The sequence below is a fragment of the Leucoraja erinacea genome, chromosome 22 (assembly GCF_028641065.1).
Source record: "Leucoraja erinacea ecotype New England chromosome 22, Leri_hhj_1, whole genome shotgun sequence".
NCBI lineage: Eukaryota > Metazoa > Chordata > Chondrichthyes > Rajiformes > Rajidae > Leucoraja > Leucoraja erinaceus.
The window spans coordinates 21,882,742-21,908,546 of NC_073398.1; the positions used below are offsets into that span (position 1 = coordinate 21,882,742).

The 25,805-nt window shown below is 41.2% G+C and overlaps 1 protein-coding gene across 1 annotated transcript; it reads right to left on the minus strand.

The window, feature by feature from the left end:
- Positions 1 to 2,498: 2,498 nt before the first annotated feature.
- LOC129708025 (protocadherin-16-like) lies at positions 2,499 to 4,835 on the minus strand. Its single transcript, XM_055653567.1, has 2 exons — positions 4,000 to 4,835; positions 2,499 to 2,817 (listed from the first exon to the last, which is right to left on the minus strand). Exons 1-2 carry the CDS (start codon positions 4,151 to 4,153, stop codon positions 2,621 to 2,623), a joined length of 351 nt encoding a protein of 116 aa, XP_055509542.1. The 5' UTR covers positions 4,154 to 4,835; the 3' UTR covers positions 2,499 to 2,620.
- Positions 4,836 to 25,805: the final 20,970 nt, after the last annotated feature.

The window sequence follows — 25,805 nt, forward strand, 5'->3', positions numbered from 1 at the left end:
CCCTCCTTACCCCATTCTCCTGCCTTTTCCCCATAACCCTTGACATCTGCAGTGATGATGGGATCCAAGTTTAAAAGTTGCTGTGCATAATACTGCCTGAGATTCTGGCTTTACAGGTCTCTGTAAATTGTCCCTTAGTCCGTAGGGGATGGGTGAGAGTGGAGGAAAACATAGAACTAGAAGCCTGGATGTTCGATGGTTGCGTGGACTCGGTGTGCCAAAGAGCCAGTTTCCATGCTGTATCTCTACAACTAGAATTGGAACATGCATATATGCAGGAATATACACTCCTGGACAAGGTTCCTCCTTCAGTAACACCTACATTATTACCAATTACTGACAGAACAATTCCCTCTGATCCTATACCCTATCCCCTCCTCGGTTCTTGAACTACAAGCATTTTTTCTTCTCCTGGGCTGAGAGCGATCTCCATTTATTAGTCACCCTCCTGCACTTCCTCGTCCAATCCAAACTAATGGAACACCAGTGGGCTGCGGCCAACTGTAAATAAACCTCCAGTGCACCCCAGCAACCAAAAGCCGCACTAAATATACAAATTGTATTATATTAATTACTACATAAGAGGACTGTGACTGCAGACTTTTCAGGGTAAAATGCTAGGAAGTGGAGAATTTCAATTTTAGTTCATTCCAATGTGAATATATTACAGCACCATATGGAACATTTCGAGGAAAATGCTTAGCAATTTATTTTAGTAAATGACAAAAAACCTTTGCATACACAAATAAAAAGATCTAGTATTGCCTTGTAAATGTTTTCTGGACTTACATGATATGTGTGGTCATAGTCTATTATTGTTGTTGAGTTTCTGTACACAATTCCAGTGTCAGGGTCGATGTTGAACAAGTTGCCTCCGGTAACTGGACTGGATTCCTGGGACACAATGCTAAACTAATACAAATATGGAGACGCGTTAATTGACTTAGGTTTAAATAATGATAGAGTAAGTTTATTTGTGATGGAATTTTTGCTTGTAAAATTTAAATTGTAATGATAATGTGAGGTGTCGGAACTTACAAATCGATGCAACCCGATTAGCTGAATGGAGTTCAGTGGAAACTATGTGTCATGTGTAAGGAAGAACTGCAGATGCTGGTATAAATCAAAGGTAGACACAAAATGCTGGAGTAACTCAGCAGGCGAGGCAGCATCTCTGGAGAGAAGGAATGGGCGATGTTTTGGGTTGAGACCCTTCTTCAGACTCAGTGGCGGACTGGCCAGGGTGTCAGCTTGCCCGATGGCAAGTGGGCCCCTGATGAAGTGATAGCTAGTGATGGCAAGTGGGCCCCTGTGAAATGATAGCATTGTAGTTGTGGGTGGGTCCACTTTGTCTCCTGGCAACCAATATTTTTAGATCCAGTCCGCCACTGTTCAGACTGATGTGTCATGTACTGTGTATCCCAGAATTTGCAAATCTGAGTATTTTCTTGATGGTAAAAGATTAGCGGAGTAGTGAACAAATGTTCTTGTTGAAATATACAATCATTTTCAGCTTGTGCCAAGGTATGAAGTCAAATGGACTTACACCACTTACACCACTGTGGCTGGAATACAAATGGGTGGATGTTATACTTGGTCAAACATGATGTGGATTGCAGAGCTTAGTGGGTGTAGTACTTTTCGAAAAGGGACATGTTAAACATCAAGAGATCATGTGCAAATTTACAACAATGTTCTCGAAGCTTAATGGGTTAAATTAGAAAGATCATGCTACATAAATGAGTTTTAGGAGGGAGATCTGTTCCTGGGCTTTAAAATGGAATAGGAAATGAATATCGACTGCAGGGCGAATTCAGAATCAGGACACAAACCTGAAGGTTCCAATCACGCCAAAACAAAGGTTTTAATGTAGGAATGTATTTAAAACGTTTTGGAAGACAAGGAGCACCATATTATTGGCACCTGCCTAAAATTGTCTGATATCTATGTGTGATATCTCTATTGTTCTGATAGTTCAGATATCGGGTAGAACTTACTGTCAGTGAATCTCCTGCATCTGGGTCTTCAGCGGTAACCTGGTAGACTGATTTGAGATTTGGGTAATTCTCATCAATGTTCACAGTGGCTGCAATATATAAAAGCATTATTATTGCTCCCAGCAATGACTGATCACTTGGATGCATTTATTTTATATTGTGGGTTTGCTGGAGAACGGATGGATGGTTGGATGCCACCACACCCTTCCTCTCACCATCTCCTCCCATTCCACAAGCCTTCCCTTACTCAATCTCCTGCACATCGCCGATCATAGCGACCCCTCATATCTTTTGCTTCCGTTGGTCTTCTACTGTATCTTATGGTGTTCCCAAATCTACTGTGACCATGGCACTAAACTATTCTGAATTGGGATAATCCTTTCACACTAAGGGTGGTGGGTGTATGGAAGCTGCTGCCAGATGAGGTAGTTGCAGCAAGGACTATCCCAATCTTTAAGAAACAGTTAGACAGGTACATGGAAAAAAACAGGTTTGGAGGGATATGGGCCAAACGTCGGCAGGTGGGACTAGTGTAGCTGGGACATGTTGGCCGGAGTGGGCAAGTTGGGCCGAAGGGCCTGCTTCCACGCTGCTTCACTCTATGACTCTATGAAAGACCGATCCTAAAACTTGCCTGTTCCTTGTGTCAGCTGTGGTGAGGTGCACACTGGTGGTTCATTGACAGGCTGAAGCACAATGGTCAGGGTCACTGTGACAGTGTTGAGCCCTTTGTCTGTGACAAACACTTGCAGTGAATGGTATTTGATTGTTGTGCCGTTATCGTAGTCCAGTACTGTCGTTGTAGTCAATATCCCTGTATCTGTAAAGGTACAAACTATTGTGATCAATTCTTTCTCAAAGCGCATGAACATCCTACTCGAACAAAATGGAAATGCATTGAATCACAAATCATCAATGTGACGTCAAATATTGCGGATTTGCGCATTGTTAACAAAGGCTTCTCTTTGTAGTAAACACCATACCGAGGGATTACAGATTAGCAAGAGATTTCAACCAATTTATACATTTTAAAAGAGAAAACTTATTTTTATGCATGACATGGGCTTTGATATTTTTTAATGCGACTTGCATTGTATTTGATGCAAGAGTTAGACAGAATTTAGAGAGAGTGCCAGGGAAAGTGATCTATTTATCTCTGAGACAAGGTCTTCCTTCTTTCTGACATCTGCTGCTGTGACATCGTTAACCAGTCAGGCCCTGAACCTTGGATTGTTTTCACTGGAACATAAGAAGCTAAGGGACAACCTGACCGATGTACACAATTATGAGCAGCCTTGATGCAGTTGATGGTCAAAGTATTTTTCCCAGGATGGAAAAATCAACTAACTAGAGGAAATAGGATTAAGGTGGGAATCATCATTTTAAATGTGATTTAAAAGACAAATGTTTTATACAGAGGGCGGGAGATGCCTGAAACACAGTGCCAGGAGTGGTAGTAGATATGAAAGTGATAATTAAGAAGCATATAGATAGACACATGAACAGGCAAGGAATAGAGGGATATGGACCTCTTGTAAGCAGCTGGTATTAGTTTAGATTGACATCATGGGAGCAACAGACATTGTGGGCCAAAGGGCCTGTTCCTGTACTGTTCTATGTTCTACATTCTCTCAGAGTGCAAATCAGGAAGGAAAAGCAGAAATTAAGTATCTCCATCTTTGGAATATCCTTGTGAGTGCATAATAACTCTTATTTTTTTTTTGGGGGGGGGGGGGGGAGACTGTTTACTAGTTGGGAGAATGGGATTAAGGGATAGATAGATCAGCCATGATTGAATGGCGGAATAGACTTGATTGGCCAAATGGCCTAATTCTGCTCCTAGAACATATGAACACAAGGCAATTGTAATGGCCTTTGGGGATCCGACTAACAATGTGCATCGTGGGTAGAGCAGGGATGTGAAGGGATATATGAAATATGTCACAACCACAGTTTGCTTTTTACATTTTTAATAAATGTGTATGTTGAGTGATATCCTTACTTGGATCAATGGAAAAGTCTTGGGAAGCTGTAGCAAAATTATAAGATGCAACATCATCCGCATCCCTATCGGTGGAATTCATCCGCACCACCTCTGTTCCAATGGGTTGGTCTTCCGTGAAATTTATTGGATTTTCAGGGCTGAAACTTAACATAAAGAGTGAGGTTTTATAAACCTGTCACAAGGAGTGACCAATATGCATGGTCCTCCACTACTCCCACATTATAGTTTCCATGAACTCATTTATTTCTGCATAACAAGAATGATTCTTCGTAACTCCACAATATCCCAAACACTTTGCAAAGGGCACATCACCTGCTGTAACATGTTTTATATGTAACTAGTTATATATAGTGCAAGAAGGAACTGCAGATGCTGATTTACACCGAAGATACACACAAAATGCTGTCTGAAGACTGAAGGGTCTCGACCACAAACTTCACCCATTCCTTCTCTCTTGAGATGCTGCCTGTCCCGCTGAGTTACTCCAGCATTTTGTGTTTGTATTAGTTGTATATCGACCCTCTTTATTCACGGTGGCCCCCCACTCCAGGTCTCCTCCTTACCTCACGACAGGGATTTCATCATTCAGATCAAGGATGTTAATAATGAGAGTTCCTTCACAGGACATCTGTGGAGCTGGGTTTCCTTTATCTTTCACTGTAACACCCAATGAGAACACCTGCAGTGAACAATATAATCAGTAACACGAAATGTGAAGAAGGAACATGCTGGTTTAAATCGAAGATAGACATGAAAAGCTGAAGTAACTCAGCGGGACAGGCAGCATTTCTGAAGAGAAGGAATGGGTGACATTTCGGATCAAGACCCTTCTCCGGTCTGAAGAAGGGTCTCGACCCGAAACGTCACCTATTCCTTCTCTCAAGATATGCTGCCTGTCCTGCTGATATTACTCCAGCATATTGTAAATATTATTGCCTCTCTAAACAAAATGTAACTTCTCATCCTCTTATCCAATCCTGTTTCCATGAACATGCTGTTTTATATATTGAATTTTAATGCTGATATTTTATTTTTTACCCTTGATTCTGTGAAAATGGGAAGAATTGAATTAATCAAGATGAGAAAGATTCACTGAAGTTCTAGTTGCAGTGGATATGAGATTAGATTCCATCTTCTGAATTGGCATTGGAATAGGTTTATTATTGTCATTTGTACCGAGATACAACGAAAAGCTGTTATCTGTTTTCATGTTATCTAATCCACTCCATTGCTTAGTTTTCTTTAGCTTAGAGATACAGCGCACAGGCCCTTCGGCCCACCGAGCCCGCACCGACCAGCAATCCCCACACTTTAACACTATCCTACACACACCAGCGACAATTTACATTTATATCAGGAGAAGTAACCAACTTTGTGGGAGGAAACCAAAGATCTCAGAGAAAACCCATGCGGTCATAGGGAGAATGTACAAACTCCCTACAGACAGCACCCGTAGTTGGGATCGAACCTGGGTCCCCAGCGCTGCAAGCGCTGCATGGCAGCAACTCTACCACTGCGCCACCGTGCCGCCCTGTGTTGGCTCATGCTTTTCATGAGCACCATCAAGCCATAAACAAGTAAAACAAGTAATGTAAAGAACAAAATACCAGAATGCATATTCTATTGTGTCTCAAAGCTTCATAGTTAAACCATATTCTAAGTTTTACCCATACTTTGGGAAACCTGCCAGCTAAAGGACAGCTTCATGGAGGAAGTATATCCCTAACCCAGCTGAGGAGCAGCAATAAATCCGCTCTCAGAGGAAATCCAAACCCTAAGCAGAAGTATGGATTGCCATCAAAAGGAGGAAAAATAAAAGCACATTGTGAAGTTAAAATGGCACGGGTTGTCAAACCCTCTGCAAGTCTCTACGACTCCCGCTCTTCCCTCTGAGTCCCCAGTAATTATTGGAGCCTGCATGTCCATCCTCTCTGATTAATTGCAGGTCCCACTCTCAGGATTCCCACTGGAGGGCACTGTGGCTAAATGGATCTCAAGTAACCAAAGAAAGACACAGTGTTTAAGAAGGAACTGCAGATTCGGGAAATTCAAAGGTAGACAAAATTGCTGGAGAAACACAGAGGGTGAGGCAGCATCTATGGAGCGAAGGAAACAGGCAACGTTTCGGGCAGAAACCCTTCTTCAGACTGATGTGAGGGTGGGAGGGGCGGGGGGGGGAGAGAAGGGAAGAGGAAAGGAAGAGGTGGAGCCAGAGGGCTGAGAGAGCTGAGAAGGGGAGGAGATAGTAAGGCTATCTCAAATTAGAGAAGTCAATGTTCACACCGCTAGGGTGCAAACTGCCCAAGCGAAATATGAGGTTCTGCTCATCCAATTTACGGTGGTCCTCACTCTGGCCATGGAGGAGGCCCAGGACAGAAAGGTCGGATTCGGAATGGGAGGGGGAGTTGAAGTGCTGAGCCACCGGGAGATCAGGTTGGTTATTGCGAACCGAGCGGAGGCGTTCGGCGAAACGACCGCCAAGCCTACGCTTGGTCTCACCGATGTAGAGCAGCTGACATCTAGAGCAGCGGATGCAATAGATGAGGTTGGAGGAGGTGCAGGTGAATCTCTACCGCACCTGGAAAGACTGCTTGGGTCCTTGAATGGAGTCAACGGGGGAGGTAAAGTGACAAGTGTAGCATTTCTTGCGGTTGTAAGGGAAAGTGCCAGGAGAGGGGGTGCTACAGGTGGGAAGGGACAAATTGACCAGGGACTTATGGAGAGAGTGATCTCTGCGGAACGCAGACAGGGGAGGAGATGGGAAGATGTGGCAAGTGCAAAGAAAGACACAGTGCTGGATTAACTCAGTGGGTCAGACAGCGTGTCTGAAGAGCATGCAGAGGTGACATTTCGGGTGAGGACCTTTCTTCGGACTGATCGTGGGAGGAGAAAGAAAGCTGGAAGAGGGGAGGGGCAGGACAAAGCCTAGCAGATAATAGGTTGACACAGGTGAGGAGGAGTTTTTGAAAGAGCGATGGTTGGAAAAAGGTTAGAGATTAAGTCATAAAGTGTGAAACAAAAGGATTAAAGAGTTGTAAATTGTGAAACTAGAGGTAGGAATGTATGGGGAGGGGGAGGAAGAACCAGGTCAGAGTCCAGGTGGGGACAAAGGAGGGAGGGGGGGGGAGAAGGTGGAGTATATGGGGAAGAAGGTAGAGGTTGGATTTACATAAAATTGGAGAATTCAATGTTCATATTGTTGGGTTGTAACCCTGAGCAGAATATAAGGTGTTGTTTCTCCAGCTTCAATTTCACTCTGGCAATGGAGGAGACTCAGGACAGAGTGGTAAATATAGGAATGGGGTTAAATTGGCTAGTGACCGGGAAATCCAAATGGCCTTAACTGACCAATGACAAGTTTTCTGCCAGTTCCGCTCAGTTACTCCAGTACCTTGTAAACCAAGATCTGTGGTTCCATGTTTCTACTTCACAAGTAACCAAAGGTTGCCTCCTCAAAAAACTACCAGAATCTGTATGGCCAGTGGTCAAAGGGGTAAAACAAGCCATTTTCCTCACTCTTGTTTTAACTGTGATATGTTCATTAACAGCCAATCCGTCAAGTCTTTGCTGAAAGATCAGTCCAGTGTTGATTCAGGCCTTGCTATAATGTGCAACTCCTGGTGTTAAATATAAGTGCAGCAGTGCTATGAATAATTAAAGTGCTTTTATTTAGTTTGTGTTTTTTCTATACATCCATTCTTGATTTCCATCTCCAATTTATCCTAATACATAAATTTGAAAGAAACTTACATGATATCCGGAATCATAATCTATTAACGTTGATATATTTCTGTAAATAATTCCAGTTGCTGGATTGATACTGAAGGCATTTCCTCCTGTAAGAGGGCCAGATACCTGCGATACAATCTCGAACTGAAAATAAAGGTAAAACGTTCAGCCATCATTTCAGCCCTCACTTCCTTCTGTTCTGCTCAAGTCATTAATGCTTCCAAACGGCAAACGTTACTGAAATAAAAACCTTACTGTCAAGGAGTCCTCAAAATCTGGATCAGTTGCAGCAACTTTGTAGATGGTTGTCAGAACATCGTGGGTCTCATTAATATCCACAGAAGCTGCAAATTATGAACAAATAAAAAGAGCAAGTGCTTAGTTTTTAAAGCATTCTACATTGAAGATTGAATTAATTTTAAATGCCTTACAAATAGGCAGTGGTGCAACGGTTAGAGTTCCCAGCAAGAACCATTTTAATCATTTCATGAAGGCAGGAAGAGGGGCAGGCAGTGCAGTTGTGGACATTCAGCTGGCCAGCCTGGGAGATCAGTGCCCCTGGCATTGGTTCATACATCCATCACATCAGCCTTCACTACCTTCTCGCAACAGAGAAATGTTCTAATTCCCTGACGTGATTCGAACACTGGGCTTTGTACCTCTGGACAGGAAATAAAATGATCCCCAGGTAGTTCCATTTTCTGGGAGACCATTTCTGACTAACCTTACAGTATGTGACTCTTTCTTTCACCCCTGTGTCCAACATACAGGTGAGGGGTGAAACATAACGACCACTATCCATTGTTTTTACTCCAGGAGTATTCTTATAATTTAAGCTCAAATGTATGCTCCACCTTATTAATTATCAGTTTAATTTAAGAACAAACCTAATTTACAAACAAATTTAAGAACAGTGTCTCAGGTGAACAGATCTGTAGGCACAATTGACATAGTAACTCACAGCAGCGCTCAAGCTTGAATAGTAGTTTCAATCAATATAATGAGTTCCTGTACCCAGACAAATGGGATATGTATATTAATATTAAACCGCTCCAAATGTTTACAAGTCAGGAACCCAATTTGACACCATATTGAACAGTTTGCTTCCAATTCTTGTCAAATAATATCCGCCATTTGCAATCTTCCTGCGTCTCTTGTGTAACTACTCCCTGTGCAAAGTTGGTTTTGTCACCCTAATGAGCCAAAGATTCATTATTTCTGAAACAAGATCTCTAATTTCATCAGCTCTATTTGACCTTTTATTTGGTAATGTAACAGCCTTTTGCTAAAATTGCACTCATCCATAATGGAACCTATTGATTTTCTTTTGTTATATTTTCCCTCAGCATGATCAGCTGGAGTGACCAGTATTGGTACAGAGGTATTCTTGTTGATTATTTTCTGCCTTTTAGACATGGTAGCATGCCTGGCCTTATTATCAGATAATTCCACCTGTACTTTACATCCTATCGACTACAACAAAGAGATAGTCTCACTGCAATTTAGCAGATTACCCTCTTTTATCTGATGGGATTATGTGAAAGAACTGGCTGACTCATGACCACACCTGTCAACAGGTTGCTTCCTTGGCCCCTAATTGGGGTTTCAAGAACAAACTAATGGATAAAATAAATTGGGTACCAGAGAAAATCCAACTCATTGCAATCAGAGTTAAACTCTAATTTGTCATTAACAGTTTGAGAATATTTACCTGTTCCAGCTTCAAAATCAGCATTGCATGTGGGAGCTTCATTGACAGGATTCAATGATACATTCAAGTTACATGTTGCTATATTTCCTCCCAGGTCTGTAACAACAGTATTTAATGTGTAGAATCTGATGGCAGAGGTATTGTCATAGTCCAGCTTAAACGCATTGATAAGTAATGCCGTGTCCCCAACTGAAAGACAAAATAGGCTCATATTTTAATTAACCTCTCTTGCTTCAGATTATCATATTATAATTTGGATCTGTTGGATCTGTTAAATTCTGAACAGTGAAGCAATGAGCAGTGCAGAGAATAAAGGTTGCCTTGGCAGAAGAAAGACACTTTCCACAGTGTAACCCTCTGATTGTCTAGTTAAACTGCACGCATTCTCCACACCGTAGGATCATGTTATGTTCCACGGTGTACATTGATTGATGCTGCTCGCCACTTGCATTCTTTGGCTACCCACACATTTGATCTGCCCTTGCCTTTAGTGTGTCTGTAAATGCAAACATGCTGGAGGAAGCCAACTCCAACCCAATTTGGCCGACCTTGTCACTGTTCAAAGTTAATACTATTCCTACCTTGCTGAATTTTAAAGTCGGGTTCATTTACTGCAAAGCTATAAGTCAAAGTATCATTGCTGTCGTTGTCCAAGGCAGATAAAGTGAATATGGTGGTCCCAGCGACCACATCTTCATTAAGGGCTATAGTGCTCGATGGACAGGAGCTGAAATATGATAAACATTTCAATTAGTAAACTGGGGAATAATCATAAAGAGGACACAAAGTGCTGGAGTAACTCAGCGAGTCATGCAGCATATCTGGAGAACATGGATAAGTGATGTTTCAGTTTGGGACTCTTCCTCAGACTCCAACATTTTGTTTCTTTTTTATTTTTAAACCAATATCAGTTGTTTCTTGTGTCTACAAAGAACAACCATTACTGCTGATTTAATTTGCCAATATGTTATGTACCTGATGGTTGGAACTTCATCATTGATGTCCGTAATTGTGATTGTCACTGTGCCCGAGCACCCAAGACTTGTAGTCGCATTGTCATTGATCGAAATCACAGCATAAAAAAGCTAAAGCAAAGGGAAAGAAGAGTGAAGAGTTTGAATGAAATGCGCAGTGCAGGTCTGTAAACTGGCTAAACTATCTGTGCTGAGGACTTTCTCGGTCTACAGTAATAATAATCATCTATCTCCTACCGTGTCCCCGTTTTCAAAATCCAAAGCAACGGCTGTGGAAATTTGACCAAAATTATTCACACTGAATCGGGCGGTGGTGTTGATGGAGGAACTCGACAGCAAGGTATACTTGGAAAAAATAAAATTTAGATTCCTGTTAGTGAAAGCTTCATTCTATAATGGAGCATTTGAAGTAGCTTCACTTCATGTCTTATTTCAATCAGTTTGAGATTACTCGCAAGGAATGAGAATTATCGATCATTCAGGATTCAGCAACAGATGCTGTTTGCAGCAAGTTAAATAACTGGAAAAGATGAAGTAGGCTCGGATTTAGAAATGGATATCATGGAGTATCATAGTCATTCAGCATGGAAACAGGCCCATTGGCCCAACATGTCCATGCCAACGAAAATCCCCTGTCCATGCTGGACCCATTTACCCACATTTGGCTCATAGTCCGATAACCAGATATCTTCACCTGCAAACATAGACTGTTCCTACACCTCCACCTCATGGCTTTCCTAATCAGCCTTTTCAGATGAGGAAGAGAGTCACTTGCATCTCCTCCAGCCTCATCTATTGCATTCGGTGCTCTCAATCTGGCCTCCTCCACATTGATGAGACCAAAGGCAGACCACACGACCGCTTTGCAGAGCACTTGTGCTCTGTCCACCATGGCCATCTGGATCTCTGGGTTGCTAGCTGTTTAATTTGTCCTCTTTCTTCCATGTCTTGTGTCCTATTGCATCAGGTCAGGCAATACCAAAGTGAAGGCTTCAAATCAACTACAATTACGCTCAGGCAGATAATTGAACCCAAATAGAAGTAGAGTTCATAAGAGTCTGAAAAGAGGCTGAAGGGAAGGAACATAGTAAGAGGAAGGGAAGGGAGTATGGAAAAGGAAGAGGATGGAGATGAATGTAAGCCAGCAATAAAATGGGAGGTAAGGGAACAGGGAAGGGATCAAGGGAGAATATGGAGGGTGATAAGGAGATGGGACAAAGTTGGGGCAGGACATAGTGAGGATCAACTGAGAAAAGGTGATTATATTAAATTGGACTTGATTCGTTTATGGTTATAAACTAATGACCATGAGTGAAATTTCTTCTCCATACGAGGCTCTGACTATATGATATACTTGGCTAATAATAAATACAATAGATACAATAACAAATGGGAATTACAGAATATTGCAAAAATTGTAATGCAAGAAAACTGAATAACTGAATGAAATAGAGTTAAGGCTATCTGGCAATGCCTCTGGGAACAGGGTAAGAAAAAGATGATTGTCAGGAGTCTGATAGCAGTGGACAAGAAACTTTTCTTACACTTGTACATCTGGGCTTTCATCTGTGGAACTCTTTGCTACAGAAGGCTGTGGAGGATAAGTCAGTGGATATTTTTAAGGCAGAAATAGATACATTTTTGATTAGTACACATGTCAGAGGTTATGGGGAGAAGGCAGGAGAATGGGGTTAGGATGGAGAGATAGATCAGCCATGATTGAATGGCAGTGTAGACTTGATGGGCCAAATCTACTCCCAACACTTATAACCTATGACATGTGGCAGTGGTCTAGGGTGTGAACAACCCCACATGAAGCAGGAAACATGCTGACGGTAATTGGGAAGTACTTTTCCGAAGTTTGATTGTAATTGAGGAAAAAATGTAGAGTTTAGCAAGGGGGCCAAGAAAGAAAGGAGTAAAAGGAAAAATGATGAATAATAACAATCTCCATGAAAAATTATGTAATTATCTGCTTTGATTGCCAGCTCCCACTTGGGTGAACCAACAATTCAGGGATTAACTGACTAACCAATAAGATAGGGGTTGGATACATTGTGTAGTGGTTCACCACATACATTAGCAGAGATTTTCTTACTGAGGACCATCACGATGAACCAGTTCAAAAAGGATAACAGTGGTTCAAAATGAGATTGAAAGCTTTTTTTATATCTCTATATCTTGATCAGCAGTAGAAATAACATATTATATGAGCCGACTTACGCGTAAACTGTTTCCATCAGGATCAGATGCAGTTAACTTATAAACCGAGGTACCAACAAGACTGTCCTCTGGAATAGTGACAGCCGGTCCTATCAAAAAGAGATGTGTTTATTATAAACCATATGCCATTGGTTAGATAAAAATGTTAATATAAGGACAGCTAATTGGTTTATTGTTCTGACATACACATAATTCAGTATTGAAATATCCTGAGAAGACTGGTCTGATGTCAATCCACTTGTTAAAAGTGAATCGTCCTGATCACTTAAATCAACAAATCACGTTAAAAGTATTGTCCTGATCACTGAGGGTGAAAGGATCCGTGGCCCGATTACATATCTGCCAGAGAAGCAGAGGACCGCTGACTGCATGAAAATATATTTGGCAAATCTAAAACAGGAAATGTTGGAAAAACTCAGCAGGTCCAGCAGCATCTGCGGAAAGAGGAACCTTTCGTAAGAACAATTCTGAAAAGTTGATTGTTTCTCACTGCACAGAATCTGCCCAAACTGTTGAGTTTTTCTTGCATTTTCTGGTTTTATTTCTGCATTTGCATTTTTTATTCTGTTTTGCATCTTGTTTTAATGAGGATTTTCTGAAGAGCTTGCATCATTTAAAAATGTGCCTGTCTGTCAACCAGGAATGTCTTCAGTAAAATTGTGTAGGAAGGAGCTGTAGATGCTGGTTTACACCGGAGATGGACACAAAATGCTGAGGTAACTCAGCGGGACAGGCAGCATCTCTGGATAGAAGGAATGGGTGATGTTTTCGGGTCAAGACCCTTCTTCATAATTTTAGTCTGAAGAAGGGTCTCAACCCGAAACGTCACCCCATTCCTTCTATCCAGAGATGCTGCCTGTCCTGCTGAGTTACTCCAGCATTTTGTGTCTGCAGGGCTGGTCAGGTAGAAGGTCAGGGCTAGGAACTGTCATCTTTAATCAGACAAGAATGTGGGTTGTGGGAGAATGTAAATGAACAGGGCCACTTTGGAAGGAAACATGAAAACAAATTGTTTAAATGTCACAGTACAAAGATGTTAGGAGTTATTGCAAAGGCTGTTGACATACAGGTGGAATAAGTTATTTGAAAGGCTGTAAAAATGCAGGCCTTCACTGCATTTGATGTGAAGTACAAAAGAAGGGGAGCTTTGATGGTGCTGATGAGATTACACCTGGAGTACTGTGCTTAGTTTGATCTTCATATTTATTTGAGGAAGCATGTGATTGTGTTGGATGCAGTGTGGAGAAGGTTAACAAGGCTAATCCCTGATGTATGAAGGTTAAGCAGACTGTGCCTGCAGTCATATGGAATAATGAGAGTTGGTCATATTGAACCATACAAGATTCTGAGGAGGACGGACAAGCTGAATCATCACATCAGTGGTAGAGAAGTAATTTGGAGAGGATTGTTTGGGATAGCATTTACTTCCATTTGGAAGAGTATGTGATATTAAAGATAGTCAGCATGGCTTTGTACATGGCAGGTTGTGTCTTACTAACCTGACTGAGTTTTTAAGTCCATTTCATATGAAGTACGAAACTGCTAGTTGTGAGTCCCACGGCCACACCCTACATACATCTCACTGGCCACTAAAACTCTTTAACATTACGCTTTGCTTTCTTATACTGGGGACATTTTTAATCCACTTGCTACTTTCTCTTGGATTCCACGTGCTTTTATTTTCTTTATAAAGATTTGTCAAAGGATTTACTAAAATCCATGTAAACTACAGCAATGTGGACAATGAAGAACAAACTGTTAAGTAGAAAGAAGTCGCCATTAGAGAAAATCCCACTCACTGTCATAACCATTTAACTTCAGGTTGAATATATTCACCTGCTCCTGCTACAAAATTCGCTTCACATACTGGAGCTTCATTGATGGGTTGCAATGCCACATCGAGGTTACACGTTGCTGTATTACTTCCACGATCTGCAACAGCTACATTTAACGTGTAGAATTTGTCAACAGAAACATTGTCATAGTCCAGTTGAAACACATTGGTAATTATCGCAGACCCAGTGACTGTAAGGTAAAAAGGGATGCATTGCAACCAAATGAAGCTTGGATAATTGCTGTCTACTGACTAAACACTATCACATGGACAATGTATATCAGCTGATTATGCAAAATTGAGAATACGATTATGAGAATCGGAATACAATAAGTATTTTCCAATAATGAATTGTCTTGTAAATATTAATCAGGCCAATATTATGAGATATGATATAGAACACAAAAATACTTCAAAAACAAGTTATCACATGAAATCAGAAATATACATGAAAAGCAGGAATGCTCAGTGATGTCCATCAAGACAGCAAATCAAATCATGCCAAAATACATCAATTAGGGAGAGGGAGAATTATTTGCATGCAACAGATTAATTATTAATAAAAAGGGGTTGTACACAATAACCACAATTGAATGGTCATGGAGCCATCAGACTGAGAGGCCAAATTACAAACACATTACTGCAAATATCTACGTTACAGAGTTTAGAGGCAATACAACAGGCACAAACCTAACCACACACAGAAAATCCCCATGAACAACATCATAGGACATCTGCAGAGTGATGCAAACTATAACACTGGAATTTGATGTAATCAAATACATTTTAATTTACACTGCCTCCCCTCCCACTGTTCGTAGATAATGGAGTTCCTACCTTGGACGATTTCAAAGTCAGGTTGATTTCCTACAAAGCTGTAAGTCAGGTTGTCATTGGTATCACCATCGGAGGCTGATAATGTGATCAGCAATGTTCCTGCAGCCACTTCTTCATTCAAGATCAGAGTACTTGCTGGACAGAAGCTGAAATATGATGAATGCTCTTTGGTTTATTAACTGAAACATTCATGAGACATAATGGATGGGTTCTATCTGGCAATAATAAAACGATAATTAGTGTACCTGATGATTGGAACTTCATCATTCACATCAGTAACTGTGATCGTCACTGTGCCTGTGCACCCAAGGCTTGCAGTTGCACTGTCATTAATAGATATCACAGCATAGAATAGCTGGAGGGATAAACAGAATGACGGATTGAATGATATATATACACTGCATAAGATGGTTGAAGTAGAGCATCTGTGCTGAAAATATGCTCATTGTTATTGATAAAAGATCTCCTACCATGTCGCCAATTTCAAAATCCAAAGCAGATGCTATGGAAATGAGTCCCAAATTATCCACGTTAAATCGAGCGGTTGTGTTGGGTGTAGATTCTGGCAGAATAGAATACTTGAAAATAATGACAAAGTTAGATTTCAGTTTTAGGTGTAACAGCATTTAGACTCATAGTGCAACCGATTCATATTCTCTCTACCTTCATCCGTTCCCTCCCTACTCTCCTCTTCTCTACGTCTTTTAGTTCCCGCCTTCTCCCCCCTGTTGTTTCTGCATATAAAACTTGAAATGCCATCTTCCTGAAACATTCCTCCACTTCTCTCTCCGTGCATGCTTGTAGACTTGGTGGGAATTGAATTCTAATTTTCAGCAGCTGCAGTAGTTGTTCTTCTGCTATTGCCCTGGAGGGTTTCCATTTTGTGTCCATCTTCAATGTTAATTCGTTAAGGTAAAAGATGAGAAATAGCAATTCAAGATTGTTCAGAATTTAGACTCTCATTCTTCTTACCATTGAATCACATATTTGGATATTTAATAGTAAGTCAAATCTGAAGTGGAGTTAAAATCTAATTGTTAATCATTTGTGCTGCTGCTTGGGGAAACCAGATAGGTCAGGGCATACAGATAGGACCCAAATGGAGTAAGGGAAGGATGGAGGTACAGCCAGCAGTGTTGGAGAGAACAAACATAGTTTGAGATAGGAAGAGGAATTAAGGAGAGGAGTAAGAAGAGGTGATGAGGATGGGTAGGTGAACAAGCTTTGGGGAACAAAGTGGGGAGAGATTCAAACAGACAATAATGTAGAAATTAGGATGGAGGGGTGGAAAGCAAAGTTAAGGAAGAAAGAGAAAAGTGAGAATGACTGAGGAAGCAGAATAGAAGAGAAGAAAGGAGAAAGAACCCATGGACAATTGACATTTCCTACGAGAGATAGTTAGTCACCCCCAATTTGGGCAGCTGTTATCTTGGGTACCATCATCAGCCAGAACCTATCTGGATTCATCCTGGATAAAACTATGGCTCAAAGCAAGGGAAGGACTGGGCATGAATAGTCAACCTCTGAATTTCCATAATTTAACCCATTATAATCTTGTCATCCAATTTCTAGAAGGACAACATTGATTCAAAATTAGACTGAAATTTGCTTATGTTTCATAAATTAAACTGAAAAAACTTACAAGCAAATCATTTCCATCAGGATCAGATGCAGTTAACTTGTAAACAGAGGTACCAATTGCAGTTGTTTCTGGAATGGTGACGGATGGCCCTGTATGATGGAAACAATTTAACATTAATTATATTCTGTTGATTATATGTGAGATAGAGCTAATGTAAGTAAATTCCCAATTCAGGCAGTTAATAGTATCAAAACACATTTTTCCAACTTGGGTTTTGAATAATCTCTTTGCATAAGTATATGCATTCTCATTGCTCACAAGGATGGAAGGTGTGTATAGTGTAGTTTTGTTTTCTTCTTGAGTTTTTTTTATGGGAACAAATGTGGTAAAACTGTTTTGAATGAGTGGAGAGCAAAGCCTGACACCATTCTGTCAATTAAAAGTCAATGGCAAGGTTAGAAAGGAAAGAAAGCATTCATAAGGTCGTAAGTGATAGGAGCAGAATTAGGCCATTCGGCCCATCAAGTCTGCTCTGCCATCCAATCATGGCTGACCTATCTCTCCCTCCTAACCCCATTCACTTGCCTTCCCCAAAAACCCTGACACCCATACAAATCAAGAATCTATCTATCTCTGCCTTAAAAATAACCATTGACTTGGCCTCCACAATGTCCTGTGTCAATGAATTCCACAGATTCACCACCCTCTGACTAGAGAGGGCATCACAGCAGAAGGTTGACTGAGACAAGCACAGCAGCACTGATGGAGTCAATGCCTTTGATGTTCCTCCAGATTTCCCCCAAGGACTATATGCAAAAAAGATGTTAAGAACAAAGTAGAAAGTTCCAAAAAGAAACACAGAAAGCCAAACTCTTGAATCACTAATCAATTCACAGTCCAAATTAATAATAAATGTGCACACCTGTTCCTGCTTCAAAATTGGCATCGCAGACAGGAGCTTCGTTGATGGGATTTAATGAAACGTTCAGGTTACATATTGCTGCATTACCTCCCAGATCTTCAATGACTGTTATTAGTGTATAGAATCTGACAGCTGAGGCTATATCGTAGTCTAGCTTCAATGAGTTGGTAATTATTCCAGTGTTGGAAACTGAAAGAGAGAAGTTTGTGCTTTAATCAACAACCATTGGTAAATACAATCGATGACAGTACAGATCTGCTGCATGGTATAATATGTAGGGTTGGAGCTCTGAGCCAATTGGACACCAATGACCAACAAGATATTTTGCAATTAATTACTGCAACTAAATTACTACAAAGGCAAAATGGTGCACGACCCAACTAATAACATTCAAAAAGAAAACCTCAAATGTTCTCAATGCTGAAATATTCTTATAAACTTGCTGCAATGAATTGGATTTATTGCACAGTTGGAAACTGAAATATATAAGAAATGTAAGACAAAATGAGAAAAAGCTCAGATCCCACCTGCCACATCTCACATGTTTTGGGAGAACCTGTTTACGTGAGATTGTAGTAGAGCTGATAACAAGATAAACAAGGCAACGTATTACCTATTGAGAAACACTGAAAGAACTATGAATCTACCTCTACACTTACGGGTCAATTTGGTGAAAAAAACATTCGGAATAAAAATAGTTGTCACTCAGGGTGAAGCACTGAAGAATGTGGTCCAAAGGCAGAGACAGGACAAGGCACAAATATGTGTTGACACAAAGGGGTTGTGCTTGATCATTAATTATGTGAATGGGTGCTCTCCACAAATAACAATGCCATTTTATCGCCTTAAATTGGTGACGTTTGTTCTCTTACATTTGTAACTGTTCCTACCTTGGTTAATTTCAAAGTCGGACTCATTTACCGCAAAGCGGTAACTCACGTTGTCATTGCTATCACCGTCTGAAGCAAAGAAAGTAAACAGTGTTGTTCCAGCAACCATTTCTTCATTCATGAGCAAAGTACTCAACGGACAGGAGCTGTAATGGGAATTACAGTGCAACTATTAAACTGAAAAATAACCATCACGACGGAAGCAAACCTTTCTGACAGCGGTGGAATGATATTTAGTGTACCTGAAAGTTGGAGTTTCATCATTTATATCTGTAACAGTGATAGTCACTGTGCCTGTGCAGCTAAGGTTTGTGTTCACATTGTTATTAATAGAAACCACAGCGTAGAAAACCTGGAGAAAAAGGAGAGGGAAGGCATTTGAATGGAATACACAGTGCAAGTCTGGAAACTGGCTGGACTTTCTGTGCTGGGAACCATTTGGTTATGCAGTAATAATAATCTCTCTCCTACCGTGTCACCATTTTCAAAATTCAAAGCAGTTGCTGTGGAAATTTGACCCAAACTGTCCATGCTGAATCGAGCGGTGGTATTGGTCGAGGAACTCGGCAGAATTGAATACTTGGAAAAAATAATTATTAGATTCATGTCAGTGAAAGCTTCATTCTGTGATGGACTTGGATTTTAATGCTGTTATCATTTAAGTTCCCATCTGATTTTGTAAAGCAAACCACACATTTAAGGTTAATAGCTCCTTATCATGTGCTTTGCGTAGGCCAAGTCTGTATCAAGAGCAATGCTCAAGTCAAACAGTGTTGTGTATGGGGAGGTGACTGGGTCCCACTGAAGCTGGGAAATGAGGAGGAGAAGCCGTATTTGGAGGTGGCCGACAGGACATTAGAAGGAAATTGAGGATAATGAGAGGATGGGAAATCAAGGTAGTGGAAGTGGGTGGGTCTCGGAGAGAACAGATATGAGGGAGAGGGTGCAATGATGAATGGCAGTGGAGAGTAGAAATGAAGCAAGGTGATATATTGTTGGAACAGGAAAAAAGAGGACAAAGAACGGTAGAGAGAGAAATGGGGCAGAACAGATTAGTTTAGTTTAAGGATACAGCGCGGAAGGTTGTAAAAAAAGGGAAGTTGTACAGAGAATGTAATATGTTAACATCGTTTTTGTACCAATGCATTGTACTCACTTCTAATAAATAAAATATTAAAAAAAAAAAAAAGGATACAGCGCGGAAATGGGTCCTTTGACCTACCGAGTCTGCGCCAAACAATGATCACCAATACACTAGTTCTACCCTACACATTAGAGACAATTTACAGAAGCCAATTAACCTACAAACCTGCACATGTTTGGAATGTGGGAGGAAGCCGGAGCACCCAGAGAAAACCCACGCCCACAGGGAAAATGTACAAACTTTGGACAGACAACACCAAGTCTGAAGAAGGGTTTCGGCCCGAAACGTTACCTATTTCCTTCGCTCCATAGATGCTGCTGCACCCGCTGAGTTTCTCCAGCATTTTTGTGTACCTCCCAGTTTATTTTGTGTACCTCCCAGTTTATTTTTTAGTTTAGATACAGCACGGAAACAAGCCCTTTGCCCCACCAGGTCCATGCCAACCAGCGATCTCTGCACATTAACACTATCCTACACCCTCTAGGGACAATTTTTATATTTACCAAGCCAAATAACCTACACACCTGTAGGTCTTTGGAGTGTGGGAGGAAACCAAAGATCTCGGAGAAAACCCACGCAGATCTCGGGGAGAATGTATAAATTCCGTACAAACAGCACCCGTATTCAGGATCGAACCCGGGTCTACGGCACTGCATTCGCTGTAAGGCAACAACTCTACTCAAGCGCCACCGTGACCGCCCCTAATGTTTTTACCTGATGGGGAGGTGGAGGAATGACTGTCGAGGAGCAGCTGGGCAAGGTCAATGTCCACACCCATTAAAAGATGGTGTGTTGCTTTCTCTGACTGCCACTCCCCATCGCTTATCCCTTGGAAATGCCAATAGCCCAGTCAGATCAAATAATCCATCAATTAAATAGGGCTTACACTCTGACTTGTTGTTAGAATTTGCTAATTAACACCATCGTAGGTGAAAATAGTTCAACATGATGTAAAAACTCAGAATTTGATGTCTTAATCTAAAGCAGAAATAATCCATGCTTAAAAAGGACTTACTTGTAAAGAATTTCCATCAGGATCTGAGGCAATCAGCTTGTACACCAAGCTGCCACTCAGTGTGTTCTCTGGAATGGTAACAGTTGGTCCTATACCAAAAGAAATGTCCACATTGTCAATTATATTTCATTGATCTATAAAAATGTTGGTACTAATGGCACTAAATTAATGCGTCTTTTCAGTTAAACCAATGATTTGGTATTGAAATAATCTTAACCATGTTCACTTCAGTCTTGCTATTAATCCCAAATGCAACAGCAAAGAAGTCTGGGAAAACGGTCTTGACCCAAAATATAATCTGTCCATTTCCCTCCACAGATGTTGCTTGACTCATTATGTTCCACCAACAGTTTGTTTTTGTCCAACAATATAAACTCTATTTGTCATGACTACTGAGTAGAAGCTTTCTTGGTTGATTTAGGTTTTTCTCAATAGTGAAACGTCATTGGTTTCATGGGGATGTATTTGGGGAAAATTGAGAAGGGTGTTGCTTTTTTTTTAGCAGAATGTAGGCAGAATGACAGGAAAGCTTACACTTGGAGTCTTTGATAACATGTTGAAGCAATCAGAGAAGATTTGAATGCGTTGTGACTATTTGGCATGTGAACTCCTATGGTCGAAAGATATAAAGAGGTTCTACCTAACATGTTCTATTTTGAATGCCTCCCCCCTTTTGTGTGGCTTTGGGAACAGTGACTATTATCTTCGAATCACTGAGCCAGTCATGTACCTCCCCCACCAGATGCAGCTCAGGCCCCTGGTTTCTCAGGCAGTTTGTATTTTGCTCCAGGTTCCAGAATCACTTGTGTAACCCTCTGGTACCACGTTGAAGCCATGGTCAGGATTGGATGTATTGTGCCCCAGGGTTTGATCAGGATACAGGCACAATCAGATGAAGCAATGAGCGCCGTTGGTGGCCACAGTGGCCATAGCCAGCCCTGATACAGAATAGGATTGTTATCATACTCTGTGGCCAGTCAGGTCCCATATCTCCAGTCTCAATGTTTCTGGATTCAATGTTTCCGTTTGTAGAGGTGTTTCCGGCCTGAGCTTTCCTCCAGGATTCTTCAGTGTTGAGGGGTGCAAGGTTCAGAATTCATGTTCAAAAAGGTTTTGTGAGATCAGGTTTTGGGGTTGAGAGATCTTGAAGGTCTCTGTGAGCAAGATGATCTGTCTTGCTGCAACTATCAGTTTTTTTTTTTGTTTTTTTTTTGGTGATTTTTTTAATGATACTGCCTGTAAGGGAAATTCATTTCGTTGTCTCAAATTGAGACAATGACAATAAATTTGAATACAATACAATACAATTATACTCCCTGCTGATCTGTTGTTGTTTCATCCAATATAGATTCATTCATGTGGACATTCTCTGGATTGGTCCAGGGATAATCAGCCTTAACTAAATCCAGAATCTTAAAAGGCATTTTGATTTCCTCGTTTCAGCATGTCGCTGAACTGGATAATGTTCTGATCACCATTTGATTAATGTTGTAATTGGCTGGTAAATGTCAAATCCAGTTTATTATTCTCTACTAAATCAGTAAGGTCCTTATTCATTTTAGTAAATGCTGGGCCTGACCCTGCTCCTAGCAACAAACTACTTTGTGGACACAAAGTGCTAAAGTAATTCAGCGGGTCAGGCAACATTTCTTGAGAACATTGATATGTGTCGTTTCAGGTCGGGACCCTCCGGTGTTCTCTAAGACCCTCTCCCACTGCTCCCCCCCACTGTGAACCTTTTGTTTATTAACCAACATCTGCGGTTCTGTTTTTGGACCCCTTTGCGCTCACTTTCATGCACGATTATGACTCTACTCTTGCCTTGCCAGTAAGTAATGTGCAGACCCTATGTAGGAAGACGTTGCACAATGGCATGGCCCTACACAATGCAATGTCACACCAGTGGAAAGAATAAGCACCAGTCATATAACTGTTGAGAGAAAAATGCTGGAATAACTCAGCGGGTCAGGCAGCATCTCTGGAGAGAAGGAATGGGTGACATTTCAGGTCGAGACCCTTCGTCAGGCTAGATCAGATAGAGATGTTGACTGCTAAACCCCACCCATAGGATTAGCCAGCTGTCAAATTTGTTGACCACGTGAATGCATCAGAACATAGAAACATAGAAAATAGGTGCAGGAGGAGGCCATTCGGCCCTTCGAGCCTGCACCGCCATTCAATATGATCATGGCTGATCATCCAACTCTGTATCCTGTACCTGCCCTCTCTCCATACCCCCTGATCCCTTTAGCCACAAGGGCCACATCTAACCCCCTCTTAAATATAGCCAATGAACTGGCCTCAACTACCTTCTGTGGCAGGGAGTTCCAGAGATTCACCACTCTCTGTGTGAAAACTGTTTTTCTTATCTCGGTCCTAAAGGATTTCCCCTTTATCCTGAAACGGTAACCCCTTGTCCTGGACTTCCCCAACATCTCTTGCAATCAAAATATACATACACAAATCCTTTAAAAAAAAGAACTGAAAATCAATTAAAATATTTAGATTATTCAATGTAAAAGAAGCAAGAAAACAATTAATTCAAAATTGTGAAATACCTAATATTAGCTAGATGGCTTGCTGTTGATCCTTTCCACTGCAATTAGTACATTTGTTATTCTTGGATCAGATCTAACCTGATTCAGTGGGCAGAACCTTTGGCAAGTGGGATCAATGAACAAGTTCCCAAGTGACCAGATCACCTGGTGGGCAGGGTTGGTGAACAGATTCCCAGTGAATAGATCACCTGCTGAGTGGATTCAGCGAACAGGTTTCCAATTGAAAGATCACCCTTTGGGACAGGTTCAGTGAACAGATTTCTAGTGAAAGGATCACACAGTAGGCAGGTTTAGTGAACAAATTCTCTAAAGGACAGAATCAGTGAACAGATCGTCCAATGGACAGGATCAGAGAGCAGATTTCTTTGTTGCTTCTGGGGAACTACATCAAAAATTTCCCTCTGCATTTCCTGAGACGCCCAACATTACATTACAATGGGAGAACTCCAGCAAAGAGTTCAGCAAGTTTGGACTTGCACTCTCATATAAAGCTCTGCGTCATTTACATTCCCCCGACAATTGCAAATATTTCTGAACAGGATCCTGCCTGGCATTGTTGCATTTGATCCTGTACTAACTTCAGAAATGTGCTACCTCTCAGACAACAAGAAGTCTGCTAATACAGTCCATGTGAAGATACATTTCCCCAATATGCCATGGTCCCGGTGCCTTCATATTTCTAGCTGTGCATCACCAGAGCATGAGAATGCACTTGTTACATTGTGGCAGATTTCCTCCTCTCCTTTATGAACGTACAAATTTGAATACAACATCACCACACCACCTTTTGTCATGCATTCCAGTCTGGATATTGGGTCATGCAGAAGAAAATGATTTGCAAGCACAGAATACAATCAGAAAGTTAAAAACAGAAATTGCAATCACTATTCATTACAAGGGCATGAGAAATATTTTCATCGTGTTTAAAAAGTACCTGATAAAAGATTAGCATCACACACAGGAGCTTCATTGATGGGTACTAATGATATGTTCAGATTGCATGTTGCTGTTTTGCCTCCCAGGTCTGTAACCACTACATTCAATGTATAGAATTTGACAGTTGAGGCATCGTCATAGTCTAGCTTCAACAAGTTGGTCATTCTTGCAGTGTTGGAATCTGAAAGAGGGAAGCTTGTGTTTTAATTAACATCCATGGACATTCTCTGGCTTGGTCCAGCCTGATTATTTGATAGCCTTACAGGTGATAAAATAATAGACAATAGACAATAGGTGCAGGAGTAGGCAATTCAGCCCTTCGAGCCAGCACCGCCATTCACTGTGATCATGGCTGATCATCCACATTCAGTACTCAGTTCCTGCCTTCTCACCATATCCCCTGGCTCCCCTATCTTTAAGAACTCCATTTAACTCTCTCTTGAAAGCATTCAGAGAATTGGCCTCCACTGCCTTCTGAGGCAGTGAATTCCATAGACTCACAACTCTCTGGGTGAAAAAGTCTTTCCTCATCTCTGTTCTAAATGACCTACCCCTTATTCTTAAACTGTGGCCCCTGGTTCTGGACTCCCCCAACATTGGGATTTGTTGTGGGCTGCAATTTGTAGGTGTGAGTCCCGAGGCAGAATAGATAGCAATGCCAATAACCAGAAGATACTTTGCAATTAATTACTGCATAGAAAATGACTACAAAAGACAAAATAGAGCAAAAAACAACTCAAAAACAAAACTTTGAATGTTCTATGCAAACTCAATTTCAGCAGTACCAATGAGATCACACCACTGACTAAAAAAGTTAGGAATTACTTTAATATCCTTCATCTTTTAAGGTCGTCTCTGGGGACTGAAGATGATTTGTTTCGACCTCAGTACTGGGGATTCTGCAGAAGACGATGGAATCAATGTGAAACCCAGGGTTTTGGCCACAGATTGGGCAGTGAAACCTTAATGGGGGCTGGTGGGTGGAGAGTTTCAATTGTTTATGTGACTTTCTTTGTGCTTCTGATGCATGAATTTGGGATTCTCAACCTGATTCTTAGCACGCCTCTATATTGAGCTTTCACCGACCAGGGATTTCCAACTGATAAATGTTTTCAAGGAGCCTTTAAAGACTTCCTAGGCTGTTCTTCCTTTCTCCACTTGTTGCGATGGAATGGAAAAGGGTATCTGTTCTGAGAGGCAAACAGCATGACTGCCCGTTGGAATGCCCCAGCAGGATCAGGGCCCCAGCACCGGGGATGTTATCAGTTCTAGAGAATTTAGCAGGGAGAACATGGGTGGTATTTTGCCAGTCTGTCAACCTGAATGCACTAGGTAGCCAGGTCTCAGAACTGCACAGAAAACCAAGGATCACTGTTGCCATGTGGACCATAGATTTTGTGTCGGATCTGGGGGTTTGATCTACAGGCACACCGGATGTAATGCTTTCA